This window comes from Microplitis demolitor, chromosome 4 (genome assembly GCF_026212275.2).
Source record: "Microplitis demolitor isolate Queensland-Clemson2020A chromosome 4, iyMicDemo2.1a, whole genome shotgun sequence".
Lineage (NCBI taxonomy): Eukaryota > Metazoa > Arthropoda > Insecta > Hymenoptera > Braconidae > Microplitis > Microplitis demolitor.
In genome coordinates, this window is record NC_068548.1 from 1,608,206 (window position 1) to 1,626,346 (window position 18,141).

The following is an 18,141-nucleotide window of genomic DNA, read 5'->3' on the forward strand; positions in this document are numbered from 1 at the left end:
TTTTTTGTAAAATAAATTTGAAATTTAAAAATATGGGAATTATTTTTTTTTACCGCGTTTTTGTTGAATTTTTAAAAATTATTTTCCACTTTTATTCCCAAAAATTTGAATTAAAAATTTTCAAATCCAAATATTCTGTCAAAAATTAATTTAAAAATTTTTAAAATCCCAAAAATTCTAATCAAAAATTTATTTTCTATACTCCCAAAATTCTCAAAAAATTTCCATATTAAAACCTCAGCTCGCCCTCAAAAATTAACTTTTCAATTTTAAACCCCAACAAAAATCCATTAAATAATCTTTAAAAAAAATTTTTTTGAATTTCAAATATTCCCGCCTTTTTACCCCAGTACCACCTGCCCACCCTTCACCTCACCCTCAAAAATTCCAAACAAAAACAAAAACCTCTTCCAAATTTCCCTCCGACCAAAACCTTTTTTTAAATTTCCCGCCATTATTTGAAATTTAAAAAAAAAATCAAACTAACTACAAGCATGCCTAAAAACATCAAATACCTACTACCCACACAAAATATATCAGTTTACCGACAGAAACTATAGCAAGTACAGTCACCCGAAAAACGATTTCCTGTGGGAATTAAAAAAATGACTAAACGACAATGTCAAATCTTTAAAAAATGATATAGGGCATATAAAATAAATTTTAGCTCATAAAAAGTTATCACAATTTTGTTAACACAGTTTTGACATTTATTAAACATAAACCCAAGTAATTTAATAATTTACCTCCAGTAAAATAATAATATTTCCGCCATTTTTTATCTCAGACTGTACAAACTGACGCTACGGTGCAACCGATGGGTAACAATCCAGCGGAAGTGAGACAGAGATAAACCAAAGGAAGCTAACCCAGTAGAAAATAGTCGCTCGACAATATCAGAATCAGTTGCCAGCAGAACGTACATCGAGTAACAACCAATTCCACGTACAATTAAAATGGCGGACATAACTAAAGACGAATTGCGCAAAGAAATCACCGGTAACTATTTTATTAAATATATATTTATAATTATTTAACAAATATGTAACAAACTAATTAATTCCTACATATTTTTATCATATATTTACACTATCAAATATCTTATATATATTTTATTTTACTTGATAAATATATATTTTTCTAAGATATCGCGTTTACGTTGGCGTACCCCACGCCGGCCATTGTGTCGAGTTAAATATATTTATATATATATATTTATATATTATCTTGCTTATTAAATATATCATTAATTATATAAGTTGATTATTTAAATATATTTATGTTTTATTTGTTGATTAAACGTTTAAATAATTTTATTATATTTATTTTTTCCATGGCGTGTTTTGGCCATTTTAAAAATTGCCGCCATATTGAATTTTTATTTTTTAAATTATTTACTTTTATTTCATATTTATCTGACATTTTTTTTTAATTAATTTTTTTTTATTTAATTAACTTTTTTTTTTTTTATTTATTTAGAAGTGATAAACTTTTTTTTGAGAATTTGAATTATTAAAAATTCCCGCGTTATCGGAGATGGTTTAAATTAGTGGGGATAAAATATGAGAGAGAAAGAAAATAGATGGCGTTATTAGATTTAATTATTTGTTATATTTATATTTTTTTTATATATTTGTGATAAATTTTTTTTTTTTTGAGTTGTTTAGGAAAAATTTAAATTTTTATTTTGGTGGGAAATTTAAAGAGGGAGATTTTTTTGAATTTTTAATAGCAGATGGTCAATGACGCTGGGATTTGCAAGGTTCGTTTATTGATGGAGGAGGATAAAGGGTATGGGTATTATATATATATGTATATATATGTCTATATATATATATGAATGAGGTAGTGAGCGTCGTATTATGTCTGGTGGTAGAGGTTGGCTCGTTGGTTGGAGTCTACGTTCGATATTTCTACGACGTATTTTCAACGACGCGGGAAACTGAGTAGTTGATGCGCTCAATGGTTGCTACGTTAAATTTTTTGTTTTAAATTCACTATAAATTTTTGAATTTTTTTTTTTTTTGAATTTCAAAAATTTTAATTTAATTTTTTTAAATATTAACTGGGATTATTTTTTAAAATTTTCTATGCGCGGGATAATTTAAAATTTTGAAAATGGATTTTTTTAATTTTTGGGCAGGAAAATTTAAAAAAAGAGTAATGAGAAAAATAAATTTGGAAATTTTAATAATTGTTTTTTTGGAGTAAAATTATTGGGAGATAAGGGTTTAAAATTTGGCGGGTAAATTATGAGATGGCGCTGAATTGAGAAATGGCGGAATTGATTAAAGTTATATTAGAAAATCGATTGTAATTAGAAATTATTTTGTTAAAAATTCAAAAATTTTGTTTTTTTCTAGCTATTCTTAAAGATGCTGATTTGACGGCCATGTCTGCTAAAAAAGTGAGGCAACAAATTGAAGAAAAATTAGACATCGATTTATCAGAAAGGTAATTAATAATTAATTAATCTATTAATTGATAAGTTTACGGACATTTGTATTTTTTTTTCTTTGAAAAAAAAATTGAATTTGATCTTTAAAAATGTAAACACTTTGAAGATTAATCATCAATGTCCAAAATTAATTACCTAGGGTCTCTACGTGTTATTTAGAAAAAAAAAATAATTACGTCGTTCCCCCTCTTACATTTTTAAAAAGATAAATAAATTAAATCTGATGTTCGAAAATTCGAAATTTTGAAAAAACTAAAAAAAAAAAATTTGAATCAACAGGAAAAAGGAAGTCGACGACTTAGTAATGGAGCATCTTCAGGAGAAACAAGACGGTGGTAAGAAAAAGAAGAAGGCTGCCAGTGAAGAATCTGAGGAGGGCGAAGAAGAAGAGGAAGAGGAAGAAGGTTCTGAAGAGGAAGAAGAAGAGAAAGAAAAAAAACCAGCTAAACGTGGTCCTCCTAAGAAGACAGCAACCAAACGCAAAGGATCCTCAGATGATGAAGAAAGTGGGAGCGATGATGATGCTAGTGATGAAGAATACAGTCCTAAGAAAGTTGCTGCCAAAACAGCAAAAAAAGGTTGTTATTATTATTGATTATTAGAATTTAAATTGATTGAATAATTGGTTGGTTGATTTGTTGTCTGATTGGTTTGTAATTATTTGAATTTTTGAAACAGGAAAACCAGCAGCTAAGAAAGGAAAGAAGAAGGGCAGCGACAGTGACAGCGACGAAGACTGGGGTAAATCAAAAAAACCATCAGGTGGTGCCAAAAAAGGAGGAGTTGGTAAAGGAAAAGGTTACACGAGAGCTATTACATTATCACCGGAATTAGCAACTGTTGTCAATGCTGAAAAAATGGCGCGTCATGAAGTTGTTAAGAAAATTTGGAGCATCATTAAAGAAAGAAATCTTTATGTAAGTTCATATTTTTTTTTTTTAAACTAGAAAAAAATTTTCGCACTCTAACTTTAAATTTATCGATTTTTTAGAATTAATTGATAGATATTAATTTTTGGAATTTAAATATATATATATATATATAAGTCGATTATTTTTTAAATCGATCTCAAAAAATCGATTTCACAACGTTGATCATTGATTAAATGCACTAATATAATAAATCGATATTTTAAATCAATTAATCGATGATCGATTGATTTATTTATTCACATAATCGATTTAAAAATATAGATTTATTGATTCAAATAATCGTTTTAAATGTATCATAATGTATATCTATTGATTAAACGAGATTATTAATCGATGATCGATTTAGATAATTAATGATCGATTCAAATAATCTATGATCGATTTAAGTAATCAATGATCGGTAAAAGAAGTCAGTGATCGATTTAATTATTCGATTAAAATAATCCATAATTGATTACAATAATCAATGATCGATTTAAGTGATTAATGATCAATTTATTGTCAAGTGTCGTTAAATAATTAAATTATCGATAACCGGTTTAAATAATCTACAATCGATTTAAATAATCGATAATCGATTTCCAGGATTTTTTTTTCTAATTTTATCTTATTTTTTTTTTTTTAATTTTTACAGGACCAGAAAAATAAGCAATTTGCTATTTGTGATGATGAACTATTCAAAGTATTTGGAGTAAAACGTTTCAGGACTTTCGGTATGATGAAATACCTCAAAAATCATTTCCTAGATTAAGATATAATAACAATTAAAATCAGAATGAATCGATAATTATTCAAATTTAACAATTGATAATTACCGAAAAAATAAAAAACAACAACAACAAATCAACAACAAACGAAAAAAAAACCATTTTTTAAAAAATTAAGTTTTTCCGCAAAAAAAAAAAAAATGAAATAAAAAAAACTCGTCGCATGATCTCCGACAAACATTTCCTTAATTTAATTGATATCTCTACCACCATTTTTATTTTTTAGTCCCAGACTGTTAAATAATTGAATTTTGTTTATAGTGATAACAATGTCAGCCCAACTTTTAAAACACTTGTTTTTTTTTTTTTTTAAAAAAACGTTTATTTATTTCGGGCATTTTATTATTATTTTATTGTTTATAAAAATAATTAAAAAAACACTCCTAATTTTTTTTGTATATTTTTTACGAAACAAAATTATTTAAATAAAATAAATAAAAAAAATTGAAAAAAAAATTTTTTTTCTTCATTCCAACTTTTTTGGTCGGGCTGATAATTCGGCGAGTGAATGTAAGAGTGTTTTAAAAGGTGTGAATGTCTTCATTAATTAAGTAATTAATTAATTAATTAATAAATGATGAAATAAAATTAAAAAAAAAAAATTAAAGCGCGAAAATGAATGAATGCAATTTAAAATCATGTGTAATTTTTTTAATAAATTGTATAAAAATAAAACAATTATACAAATATTACAAACACATGTATGCATAAGTGTGAAGATTAATAAACTAACATTAACTGCATTAATTAATAATTTAATAAATAATTAATTAATTATTAACATTAAAAAAAAAAAAATTCAAATTAAACTTCCGAGTGAGTGAATTTAATTGAAAAATTCAAAAAAAAATCTGTAATTGTACTACTTAACAAAAAAAAAAAATGATAATGATAAATGTGTAATTAATTATAATAATTAATCATATTGAACGTAGCAACTTTTTTTTGGTGTAAAAATTTCACGATTTAATAATTATTAAGAAATAAATAAAAAAAAAAATTATGTATTTTTATTACTTTTATTTTTAAGTGACTTTTAGTTGGAAATTTCGAAATTCAATGAAATGTAATTTTTTTTGTTTTAATGTCAGTGGGGTAGAAAGTCGGGTAGTTGTGGGAGGGAATTTTGAAGATAATTTGGTGGACGAATTCGGGACAGAAGGTTGCGATAATTAGGGGCGATTGGGAATCGAATGAATCGGGGGTAACTATAATTATTCGGAAAATGAATTTTAAAAAAACCCGCGTGTTTTTGGGAATGGATGGGGATTTTCTTTTTCGGGGACATCATGAAAAATAAAAAATGTTGGTATTGTGATGGGTTATTCCTAACAGGAGTAAAATTACGGGCCACTTTTCATAAAAAGACATGGGCAGTCTTCCTCATTTATCCTTATATGTGTCATAAGACGAAAATAGATATTTCTTAAAACTTTTTAGGGTTTCTTCGACTAGAGGACATTGTAATGAACAAAAAATGTTGATGTTATATGAAGTTATTCCTAAAGGGTGCAAAGTTACGGGGTATTTTTCATTAATTGTTATCTTCATTTATGTTAATATACTCTCATATGAGCTGGACTCAAAGAATAAATTTTTCTCAGGACTTTTTTAGGTATTTCCTACTAAAGGACATCATAATGAACAAAAAACGTTAATATTGTGATGGGTTACTACTAACAGGAGCAAAGTTATAGGCCACTTTCCATAAAAAGACATCAACATCTTGCCTAATTTTCCCTGTCCCTGACCTTATACTCGTCCTAGGTCCAATATAAAATTTTTCTCAGGACTTTTTTGGGTTTTTCCTACTAAAGGACATCATAATGAACAAAAAACGTTGATATTGTGATGGGTTATTCCAAACAGGAGCAAAGTTATAGGCCACTTTCCATAAAAAGACATCAACATCTTCCCTAATTTTCCCTGTCCCTGACCTTATACTCGTCCTAGGTCCAATATAGAATTTTTCTCAGAACTTTTTTAGGTATTTCCTACTAAAGGACATCATAATGAACAAAAAACGTTGATATTGTGATGGGTTATTCCAAACAGGAGCAAAGTTATAGGCCACTTTCCATAAAAAGACATCAACATCTTCCCTAATTTTCCCTGTCCCTGACCTTATACTCGTCCTAGGTCCAATATAGAATTTTTCTCAGGACTTTTTTGGGTTTTTCCTACTAAAGGACATCATAATGAACAAAAAACGTTTATATTGTGATGGGTTATTCCAAACAGGAGCAAAGTTATAGGCCACTTTCCATAAAAAGACATCAACATCTTCCCTAATTTTCCCTGTCCCTGACCTTATACTCGTCCTAGGTCCAATATAAAATTTTTCTCAGGACTTTTTTGGGTTTTTCCTACTAAAGGACATCATAATGAACAAAAAACGTTTATATTGTGATGGGTTATTCCAAACAGGAGCAAAGTTATAGGCCACTTTCCATAAAAAGACATCAACATCTTGCCTAATTTTCCCTGTCCCTGACCTTATACTCGTCCTAGGTCCGATATAAAATTTTTCTCAGGACTTTTTCGGGTTTTTCCTACTAGAGGACATCATAATGAACAAAAAACGTTTATATTGTGATGGGTTACTACTAACAGGAGCAAAGTTATAGCCCACTTTCCATAAAAAGACATCAACATCTTCTCTAATTTTCCCTGTCCCTGACCTTATACTCATCCTAGGTCCGATATAAAATTTTTCTCAGGACTTTTTCGGGTTTTTCCTACTAGAGGACACCATAATGAACAAAAAACGTTTATATTGTAGTGAGTAATTCCCAACAGGAACAATGAATTCTTATACAAATCCATCTTTTCCTACATAAATTCCCATGAATTTCATTCGATTTCCAACAAACTTGACCATTTTCCAGCTCGCCCTGCCCAGGACCAGCCGGTCTAGGTCCAGAGCTTCCGGCTCAGGGATCCTACTCTGGAAATTTTTTTTTTTAACAGCAACCGCCATATTCTCAGAATTGACATCCATTGCCATCTATTTTTCCAAATTCAAACCCTATTAATTTCTAACGATGGTAAACATTTTCCAAGTGGTTCTGGGAAAATAAATCGACCAATGAAAAATAATAATTAAGGTTATGTATATTAATAGAAAGTTAAATGACCTAAAAATAACTTAAAAATTAACATAAACAAATAAATAATATTAATTATTTATCCAAAGTTTTTTTTAATTACAAGTAAGTTGACAACTTTTTGTTTTTTTTTAATTTAATATCCAGAGATAAAAATAAAATTTATATAATTTGAATTTTTGTTTCTCTTATAGATTTTTTTTTATTATTTTTTTTGTAGTAAAAAAATATAAAAAATGGGACAAACATTAAGTGAGCCTGTGACAACAAAACAATCGGCGTGTTGTCGAGACAAAAATTATCTAGTCGGCAGTTCATGTATGCAAGGATGGAGGGTCAAAATGGAAGATTGTCATGTTCATATTTTGTCACTACCTGATGATCCAGGTACTGCTTTTTTTGCGGTATATGACGGCCATGGAGGTAATTTTTTTAAAATTTATTTAAAATTTTCACGTTTTTTGATTTTTCTGTTACGAAAAAATTTTCGGAGAAGAATGGCGCTAATTTTTGAATTTTTGAGGTAATTACGCGTAGAATGAGTACCAACAAGGCTATGGTCCGAACAAATGCCCGGTAGGTTGTCTGGTGAGGAATTAAAATTTTGAAAAATGAATTATTTGATTTTTTGGGAACAGGAAGTGGTTTGGGGTAAAATGAGTACCAGGGCCGGGTAGCTGATAAAATTGCGCGTAAAATGAGTACACACATGGCTATATTATGACAAAGAAGGTCGTGTGCGGTTTGTGCGCCAAGACGCACATGTGCACTTTAGTTTAAATATATCGATGTGGGTATTTATTTGACGTAGAATTTTGTCGAGATTAAGCATATAATAGTTGTTTTTTTTTTTTTTTTTTTGAAACAAATTTTTGAAAAAAATTTTCAAAAATTTATTTTTGGTTTTTGTAAAAATTACTTATATGAGTGTGTAGAGGAAGTGAAGACGAGTAAAATGAGTACCCACATGGATATATTTCCAGTTGACCATAAATATTAAATATATGACTATATATATATATATGATAAATATGACTTTATCGTACTATAGGCTTGTGGGTACTCATTTTACGCGGAATCACGTTAACTTTCAGACAAACAAACTCATTTTCAATATTAATTATCATGACACAATTTATTCAAATTTCATTCATTTTTATAATTAAATTTCACGATACAAAGTTACGCCTCAAGTTACTTGCGGTCTTGTGGTGATATTTTTTCTTGTAAAGATTTCAGGGCATTGTTAATAAATTCCTTGAGGAAATCTTCTGCCTGTTAAAAATAATAAATAAATAAAAGAAAATAAAAAAATAAAAATAATACGTACAGCTTCTGGTGTGTATTTAATAATATCTGAGATAGCATCAACAATTTCTTTTATTAACTTAAGTAATCCATCATATGCATCTGAAAATCTATCTCTTTTCATAATTGAATGTTTTATTGTTTCATTTTTACAAATTTCTAAACAATTTTCAGTCTCATTCATTGAGTTTTGTGCCTAAAAAAAAAAAAAAAAAAAAAAATTTCTAATTTGAAAAATATTTTGACTACAATTTTTTTTTTTTTAAATTGAAAAATAAAAATATAAAATTTTACTTACGTGTACAATCGCACAAAAAAACAAGACACTGATTATTATCATTAAATAATTCATTATTTTTAATTAATAAAAGAAAATTTAAAATATTAAAATTTTCCACGTGGCAAATTCCAAATTTTCCAAAAGTAATTTAAAGGCTTTGAAGTCGAGACCAGCCTAGACAACTAATTACTATTTAATGAACGTACAAATTCTACGTAGGTCGCATTAGTACATTCTCCCCCTTCCTAAATAAATTAAGGGCCTATAGAAGTCCATATTTTCCTACTTTCGAAATTTTTTTATAATTACACGCGATTATTTTAAGTCCAAGGTATGCTATAGTCAAATTTACATATATTTTAGTACAGAGGAAGTGAAGACGAGTAAAATGAGTACTCACATCAATATATTCTGACATGACCAAAAATATCAGATATATATCAGTATACATATATGATAGATATGACTTTCTCGTACTATGGGCTTGTGGGTACTCATTCAACAGGAAATTTTATCAGCTACTCGACTATCATACTCATTTTTTTTTTAAATTCTTTTTAACCGGAAATTCAAAAATTCAATTTTTGAAAATTTTAAGTTTACGTGCATTTGCTCGTAATATCGTCTTGTTGGTACTCATTTTCTGCAGAATCACACCAGCAATCGAAGTATCAAACTCTTTTTTGTCAAAAAAAAATTTTCTCATAAATAAATATAATTTTTTTTTCTCTGTTTAACTTAAAATTAAAATTACTCGATAAATATTAAATTTATGAAAAAAAGTAATGAATACTTTTTTGTAGAAAATTCAATTTACTACAAAATTGGTCCTTATGATTTTAATCATAACTTTCATAGTTTAGTCATAAATTTGATTTAAAGATATAAATTTGAATTATGAGTCTGGATTATTAATTCATTATTTAATTAATTTTTGTATTTAAGGTGCAACGATGTCACAACATGCAGGCAAACATTTACATGACTATATCATTAAGACACGAGAGTACAAAGAGAGTAAAATAGTTGAAGCTATGGAGCAGGGGTTTTTGCAATTAGACGAGGCCATGCAAGCTGACGCCGCTCTTAGGGCTGAGCGCGCGGGTACTACAGTAATTGCAATACTAATTAAAGATAATATACTCTACAGTGTAAGTCTATTTCATTTTTTAATTATTTAATTCAAAAAAAAAAAAAAAAAATTGGAAATTTTTTTTAAATTTTTGAATTTACGCGGGAAATTTAAATTTCGCGGGTTTTTTAAAAAACATTTATAATTTTCCACAGGCGAATGCTGGTGATAGCAGAGCAGTTGCATCAGTAAATGGGCGACTAGTAGAACTGAGTCGCGATCACAAGCCGACGCTCGAAGACGAGCGTCGCAGAATTGAAGCCGCGGGCGGTTGGGTTGAATTTAACCGCGTTAATGGTCATCTTGCTTTATCTCGCGCACTTGGAGATTTTAAATTCAAGTGGAACAATACTAAGACTGCTGAAGAACAAATTGTTACAGGTAATTAAAATTATTACACTAATTAATTAAAATATCTCAAGAAAAAAATATTAATAAATTTCCCATCATTCTCACTGACATTGAAATCACTATATCTCAGAAAGTTATGGACCAAATTTAATTGATAGCCTGTCAAAATTGTAGCCCGCAATCTCATCTTTCTAATGAGCCCAATCACGACCCTTAATTTTAATAACTTTAGGAGTATTTAATTTTTTAAGTTTTAAACTCCAAAAAATTCAATGATTTTCTCTATAAAAATTTTTTTATCATTAAAATTACAATATCTCTAAAACTATTGACCGGAAGTGAAATATTTATGAATAAAAATTGTAGCTAGAAGTTTCATCTTTAATTTAAGCTCAATAACGAGTCGAAATTCCATTAACTTTCCAAGTTATGAATTTTTAAAGAAGATGATAATAAAATTTGAAAAAAAAAAAATTTCAGCATTTCCTGAAGTACAAAAATTTGAAATGAATCAAGACTGGGAATTCATCGTGCTGGCGTGCGATGGAATATGGGACGTGATGACTAGTCATGAAGTAGTTGATTTCGTACGCAATTATATCGCGACTCAGTATAATTTAGACGAAGAATCGTCAGGTCGCCAGGACGCGAATATCCAAGAGTTGAATGATTACACAAACGAGTCTTCTAAACCCTCAGTACGAGGCCCTTCCAATTCAAAACCTTCATTAGATCGAGCGACTATTGACCCCGAGTCTATATGCGAGGAATTGTTGAACCACTGTCTCGCCCCTGACGCACTTATGGGAACTGGGTGCGACAATATGACGGCAATTGTTGTTTGTTTACTACATGGAAAGCCTGTGAAGGATTTGATACTTCGCTGTCAACGCAAGACTCATAATCTTGAAGATAATTTACATATCAAGAGGTAATTAATTTTTTTTATTAAAAAAATTCTTTAATTCAATTTTACTTGAAAAGTTTTTCTTTAAATTAAAAACCAATCCGTTATTTGAATTTGTCAGACAATTTCCGTTAGTTTGAGTACCCACATCGATATATTTGAACGACATGAAAATTGTGCTTCAAAATCAACGCACATAATTTTTCATAATTGAAATATTTTTTTTTGGAAAAATTACTCATACTATCAGTTACCGGAAGTGAAGTGGAGTAGAATGAGTACCCACATCACTATATTTTAATCCAATCCACGATATATAAAATGTGCGTCAGCACACATATGTAATAAATATGACTTTTTCGGAATATAGGCTTGTGGGTACTCATTCTACGCGTAATTCCATCAGCTACTTAACGAACATATTCATTAGTTTTTACAAAAATTTTTGTAATAAAAAAACCAAAAAAAGACTTTTTGAAAATGAATTATTTATGATTGTTTATTTATTTTTTTCAGCGAACAAGAGGCAATAAATAACAAAGATGAAGATTAACTATGTATTATAAGAATCATGTTGACTAGTATTTATTTATTTATTCGTGTTCATATATACTCTTTTTTTTTTCGTCGATGCACGAAAAAAATGAATTTTATTTATTCACTTTATAAAATCAAAAATTAACCACTGTATTAATATTGTTGATTTTTTTTTTTTTTTGTAAATAAAAGTATTTTCTTTTGAAAATTATACACCACCAACATGTTCAGTATAAACATTTTTTTTTCGAAAAAAGACTCCAGTATTCTTGTAGCTGAGATGATTTCCCGTAAAATGAGTACCCACAAGCCTATATTTAAAAAAAAAAATTTTCACCCCCATATGTTTACACATTACCCATATTTTTTTGAACTTAACGAAATATATCGAAGTGGGTACTCAAACTTCACAAAATCATCTCCTGATTCCAAATCCAACCTTTAAAATTCCAAAAAACCTACTTCCTAATTCCCAGACCAATTTTTAATCCCCACCCCATATTACCCCTCAAAAAATTACCTCACCAAAACCTATCGATGTGGGTACTCAAACTTCACGAAATCGTCTCCCGAATCTACTACTCTCAACCAAAATTCCTCAAACATTCAAATTTTCCCGCCACCCTATTCAACTCACGCCACCTGTTTCCCACCGACTAAACCAACGATCCTAAGCTTACAATACAAACTTTATAATTAACATCCACAATAAAAAACTCAATAACAAATGTGTTGTATAAGTGATGATGTGTCACAAGTGCACACTCACATAAATAAAAAATATAAATATATATGTTTTTATAAAACCTGATATGATTTACGATATAGTATCGATAATACCCGACAGCTGTTATTGTACAGACAGTACTGACTCATAATATATATATATATATATATATATATATATTTATATATATATTCAAAAAAAATAACAGGTTATGTTGTGATAGTGTCACGATGGATAATGAACAAGTTGGAAATAATAATAATAAACATAATTGCAATAATATTTTAAATAATAATAGTGACAATAGTAAAAATTATGACGAGCAAATAAATATAATGGATAAAAAACATATAAGATTTCGTAAATCATTTAATTGTGATGGTAATCAACGTATTGAGGGATTGAAATTTGATAATTATTCAGATAATAATAATTTTAATCATAATCATAATAATCAGGATCACGAGGACGATAATGACGGCGAGGGCAGTGGGGAAGGGGAAGGGGGAGAGGAAGAAAGTGAGAGAGAGAAAAAATTTAAAAAAGGTAATTTATTATGGTGAATTATTAATTATTATTTTTTTTTTTTTGAGAGATAATAGTTGTTTGTGAGGAGATAATTAATTGATGGGTAATTAATAGGTGTGTCATTCTTTGGGTTCATCAAGACCGAGCTGACGAGGGGCTACGAGTTGGAAAATGACGAGGAAAGATTTTCAGCGAGAAGGGAAAAAATTTATTCGTTTATTAAAATACCCAGGGAGGTGGAGAAGTTCATGACCTATGGATTCCTGCAGGTAATTTGCTGGGAAAGTGGGACAGTGGGGTGGGAGGTAGTTGAAGAGGGGGAGGGGGGACAGGTGGTCCATTTTTTGGGAATAGTTTTAAAGGTGGGATTTTTTTGGGAGGTTTGAGAAGAATTTTTGGATATGGGGAATTTTTGGGACAGGTGTCCCATTGTTGAGTTACTGTTCCGGGGACAGGGTTATTATTTTTATGAGGGGGGTTTGTAAAAAGTTTTTGGGATATGGGAAATTTTTGGGACAGGTGTCCCATTTTTGGGTTACTGTCCCAATGGAAGAGGTTAGTATTTTTAATTGGAGAATTTTAAGAGAATTTTTGAGATGTGGAGAATTTTTGAGACACTGGGTATTTTGGGACGGATATCCCATTTTTAAATGACTGTCCCGATAGAAAAAAAATTGAATGTCGCAGTGAAAGAATATTTAAAATAATTTTTTTTATTATGGGGAATTTTCGGGACACTTAGGATTTGGGACAGATGCCTTATTTTTTAATTTACTGTTCTAATAAAAAAGAGATAGTTTTTTTTATTAGGGAGAATGGTAGAAAATTTTCGGGATGTGGGGAATTTTTGGGACAGATGTCCCATTTTTGGGTTACTGTCCCAATGGAAGAGGGTATTTCTAATTGGAGAATTTTAAGAGAATATTTGAGGTGTGGGGAATTTTTGAGACACTGGGTATTTTGGGACGGATGTCCCATTTGTAAATGACTGTCCCGATAGAAAAAAAATGGAATATCCCAGTGAAAAAATATTTAAAATAATTTTTTAAATTATAGGGAATTTTCGGGACACTTAAAATTTGGGACAGGTGCCTCATTTTTAAGTTTCTTTTCTAATGGAAAGAAGTTAACATTTTTATTAGGGAGAATGGTAGAAAATTTTCGGGATGTGGGGAATTTTTGGGACAGGTGTCCCATTTTTGGGTTACTGTCCCAATGGAAGAGGGTATTTCTAATTGGAGAATTTTAAGAGAATTTTTGAGGTGTGGGGAATTTTTGAGACACTGGGTATTTTGGGGCGGATGTCCCATTTTTAAGCCACTGTCCCAATAGCAAAAAAAATTTGAATATCCCGTTGTAAAAATATTAAAATAACTTTTTGATTATGGGGAATTTTTGGGACACTAAGAATTTGGGTCAGCCGTTCCATTTTTAAATTCTCATTACTTTGAACTATTTTTATTTACTTAATTAAAAAAATAATTTTTCTGATTTTAGTGTGCGGATTCATTTCTATTTGTCTACACGTTTCTACCTCTACGGTTTATAATGGCACTGTGGGCCATAATATCTCGATCTCTAGGATATTGTTTCAGGTACAGCATAAAAATACAAACTTTTATGTAATTAATAAAAAAAAAAATAATAATAAATGAATAAATTAAATTTCAGAGCAACGAATTCAAAAAAATCCGAACGTTTTTTACGACCAGCAGAAATGTGTGACTTATTAAAAGGAATAGTCGTAATAAGTTGTTGCGTAGCGACAACCAAAGTCGATACTTCGATAATGTATCACTTGGTAAAGAGTCAGAGTGTAATAAAACTGTACATTTTTTACAATATGTTGGAAGTGGGGGACCGACTATTCAGCGCATTCGGCCAGGACACAATCGACGCACTTCTCTGGACCGCCACCGAACCCCAATCACGATCTCGCTCCCGTCGTCGTCAACACTTAGGCACACTACCTCATTTACTATTCGCCATCACTTATGTCAGTATCCTTTTTTAATCAAAACTTAATTTTTCTACTTCCGGTTACTCAGTTCCTAAGAATGAATACTGCCATTCAATTTCTGAGAAAATTTCCGTTAATTAGAGTACCCACATCGATATATTTGCGTACCTAACCCTAAAACCAATATGGCGGCTTAATTAATTAATCAAGCCGTTAATTAATGACCTAAACGCTATCCAGACTTGTCGGTACTCATTCTACGCAGAATTTTATGTACAATAAAATGACCCCACTCATTTTACAAAAAAAAATTGTGTGTAAATATAGTGGTCGTTTAATTGATTAATTGATTAATCAATTAATCGATTCAATGACGAAATAAATTTGGTGGAAAAATATTGTTGTGGGTACTCATTTTACTCGGAGAATCGAGTACTACACGGTAATGATGGCACCTTTTCAATAAAAAATTATTAATTAATTTTCCTTAATTATATTAATTAGTATTGCATAGTATTTTAGTTTTATTACAAGCGACGACATTAAATGTCGCTATTAATAGTAGTAACAAAGCATTGCTGACTATAATTTTGTCAAATAACGTAAGTATTAATTGATTGATTAATTAATTAACTGATTAATCAATAACTAATTAATTGACTAAAAATTTTTTCAGTTTGTCGAGTTAAAAGGTTCCGTTTTTAAAAAATTCGACAAAAGTAATTTATTCCAACTGTCATGTGCGGACGTACGTGAAAGATTCCATCTTCTGATGCTGCTACTGGCCGTTAGTTTGCAAACGATGAAAGAGTACGCGTGGAAAATGGACCGCCTTTATATTTTATTGCCTGACTGCATCGTTTTATTGGCTGCTGAATTAATAGTCGATTGGGTGAGTGAAAAAATTACTACGCACGCGTATCCGCCATTTTTTAGGCAATGAACACAACTAATTTTATATTGAATAGATTTTCTCGAAAGTTTACGCAATTCTGCGTAAAATGAGTACCCACAAGCTTGTGTTTGAGTCTGACGGTAATTAGTGATTTTAATGATTAATTGTAATTAATCATTTAGAGCTCAAGCACAAGTTGTTTAAATATCGTGATGTGGGTACTCATTTTACTCGTGATCGCAAGCTCTAGACGAAAATATCACTGATTTTTACAAAATTTGAATGTACGAGATGAAATTTCAAAAATTTACGATATGGTGAATTGAAAATTTTTATTTTATAACCATAATATTATGATGTGGGTACTAAAACTTCACGAAATGACCTCAGGAGCTCAGAAAATTCACAAAAAATTTTTTATCTTTCAGATAAAGCACGCGTTCATAACCCGCTTTAATGAGTTGCTGTCAACAGTTTACAGAGACTACACACTGAGCCTGGCGTACGATATGGCCCAGACCCGTCAAGAAACGGCATTTTCCGATCCCTCGGACCTAGTGGCGCGACGAATGGGCTTCATTCCCCTCCCCCTTAGTGTCGCAATGGGCCGCGTGCTGTTCTCGACTCTTTCAGCAACATCCCGACCCTCAAACTTCATTCTCTTCTTCATAGGCTACCTTATCCTCTTCGCGCTGCGTATCCTTAACAGCCTAATAATTCTAGGAAAAGCCTGTGATCTCATCGCTTCCCACTCCGCGAGCACGAACCAAAAATTCACCGACAAAACCCGAAAGAATAACGTATTTAATCGAACCCTCAGTGTCGACCACACGAACATCTACACACACAATCACGGTGCCAATAATAACGACTTTGGACCCGTAGCGCCCCTGATTGTGTTAAATGACAAAGAAACTAAATCAGGAGTCGCCATTTTGTCAAACAGCGCCACTAGTTTGACGAACGTATGCTTCGATGACGGTCTCAATGCCGACAAAAAAAATTGTGAGGCTTCACAGTCATGTAATGACGTTAATCTAGAGGTTAAAACGGTCATGCGAGCCGAAAGTGAACCTCTGTTGCCTTAATTTTGTCTTTCGGAGACTCTAGAGCCATCTACGTGCTTTTTGAGTTATTTTTTTTCAATTCTCTACTCTACAGAATCATTAATCTAACCCATATCTACCCGTTGCCACTAATTTAAAATCATTTTGATTCCTAAACAAAATGGCCGCCACCAGATGCCACGAAATGGCCGCCCGTGACTTCAAAGCTTCTAAAGCCGATATTTCCGTCAATTATCAACTGATTTAAATCATTTTTTTTTTAAATTAAAGCCTCAATGTTCCTCTAAACACCACAACATCAAAATTCATTAACTTTTTTATTTTACTAATTTTTTTTTTTGACTTTAAATGGAAAAAAATTTTTTTAAAATCATCTGACTTTCTTTTGCGGACTAACATAATTTTAAATTGGAATTTTTTATCTAAAATTCATGATCAGGGATATCGAAAAATGTTTTCTGAGTGATTTGTAAAAAAAAAATTTTTTTAATCCATCAACGAGATTTTAAATTCCGCCATTTTGAATTTTGGCGCCATTTTGTCATGCCTAAGATGAACAATACTCGGGAGGAATTTCGATTAATTTCTTTTGAATTTCCCGGGTGATTTTATTTATTTTCGAGGTACGTAGAGCTCTGGAGACTTATGATTGATTAAAATAATAGAATATTAGTTAATTTTTGTTGTAAAGTGTACATATATATATATGGGAATTTTTATATTTATAAGATCGTGTTGTTTGATTATTTAATTTTTTTTTTATTGCTATTTTTTTTTTTTTATACGGAAAGTTTATTTGAGTTGAATGTAAATTTCTAATAAATATTTTATTATTAATACGAAAAAAAAAAAAAAAACTTTTCTTACTCCCGCCATTTTGTTTTTATCCTTTAGGGGCCGACATCTTTTTTTTTTTAAATTTATACAGAATATTTTTAATAAATAATAATTATGACCTTAATTAATTAATGAAAAATTAATCACACTCACCGGTGATGACTTGAAGTAAATTTTTTTTCTTTTTTCAAAATTTAAAGTTTACTGACACTGACACGACTTCATTAGACACTCAGATAATTTTCAACTTTTAACACTTTTAGTAGTTTAATTAATTTAATTTATTTTTTTTTAGACATTCATTGATAAAAAAAAATATAATTAGAGAATATTTGTAATTAATTTGTA

The 18,141-nt window shown here is 30.1% G+C and overlaps 4 protein-coding genes across 5 annotated transcripts; 3 read left to right on the forward strand and 1 right to left on the reverse strand.

Annotated features, from left to right (window-relative positions):
- The first annotated feature begins 888 nt into the window (after positions 1–888).
- On the forward strand, positions 889–5,083 carry LOC103571114 (uncharacterized). Its single transcript, XM_008549133.3, has 5 exons — positions 889–999; positions 2,364–2,454; positions 2,738–3,036; positions 3,137–3,375; positions 4,025–5,083. Exons 1-5 carry the CDS (start codon positions 957–959, stop codon positions 4,139–4,141), a joined length of 789 nt encoding a protein of 262 aa, XP_008547355.1. The 5' UTR covers positions 889–956; the 3' UTR covers positions 4,142–5,083.
- A 2,162-nt stretch (positions 5,084–7,245) lies between these two features.
- On the forward strand, positions 7,246–11,922 carry LOC103571131 (probable protein phosphatase 2C T23F11.1). Of its 2 annotated transcripts, none has more exons than XM_008549169.3 (6): positions 7,246–7,369; positions 7,459–7,687; positions 9,798–10,003; positions 10,140–10,365; positions 10,816–11,266; positions 11,759–11,922. In XM_008549169.3, exons 2-6 carry the CDS (start codon positions 7,501–7,503, stop codon positions 11,793–11,795), a joined length of 1,107 nt encoding a protein of 368 aa, XP_008547391.1. In that variant the 5' UTR covers positions 7,246–7,369; positions 7,459–7,500; the 3' UTR covers positions 11,796–11,922. The 2 variants fall into 2 exon arrangements, with proteins under 2 accessions (XP_008547391.1, XP_014294986.1); XM_014439500.2 differs by having other exon boundaries at positions 7,485–7,687.
- Positions 8,387–9,051, reverse strand: LOC128667576 (uncharacterized). Its single transcript, XM_053738196.1, has 3 exons — positions 8,871–9,051; positions 8,595–8,768; positions 8,387–8,539 (listed from the first exon to the last, which is right to left on the reverse strand). The coding sequence occupies exons 1-3, from the start codon at positions 8,922–8,924 to the stop codon at positions 8,459–8,461; spliced, it is 309 nt and encodes a 102-aa protein (XP_053594171.1). The 5' UTR covers positions 8,925–9,051; the 3' UTR covers positions 8,387–8,458.
- Positions 11,923–12,499: 577 nt separating the features above from the next.
- On the forward strand, positions 12,500–17,745 carry LOC103571136 (protein TAPT1 homolog). Its single transcript, XM_008549182.3, has 7 exons — positions 12,500–13,052; positions 13,149–13,303; positions 14,532–14,629; positions 14,706–15,034; positions 15,499–15,596; positions 15,671–15,886; positions 16,318–17,745. The coding sequence occupies exons 1-7, from the start codon at positions 12,737–12,739 to the stop codon at positions 16,975–16,977; spliced, it is 1,872 nt and encodes a 623-aa protein (XP_008547404.1). The 5' UTR covers positions 12,500–12,736; the 3' UTR covers positions 16,978–17,745.
- Positions 17,746–18,141: the final 396 nt, after the last annotated feature.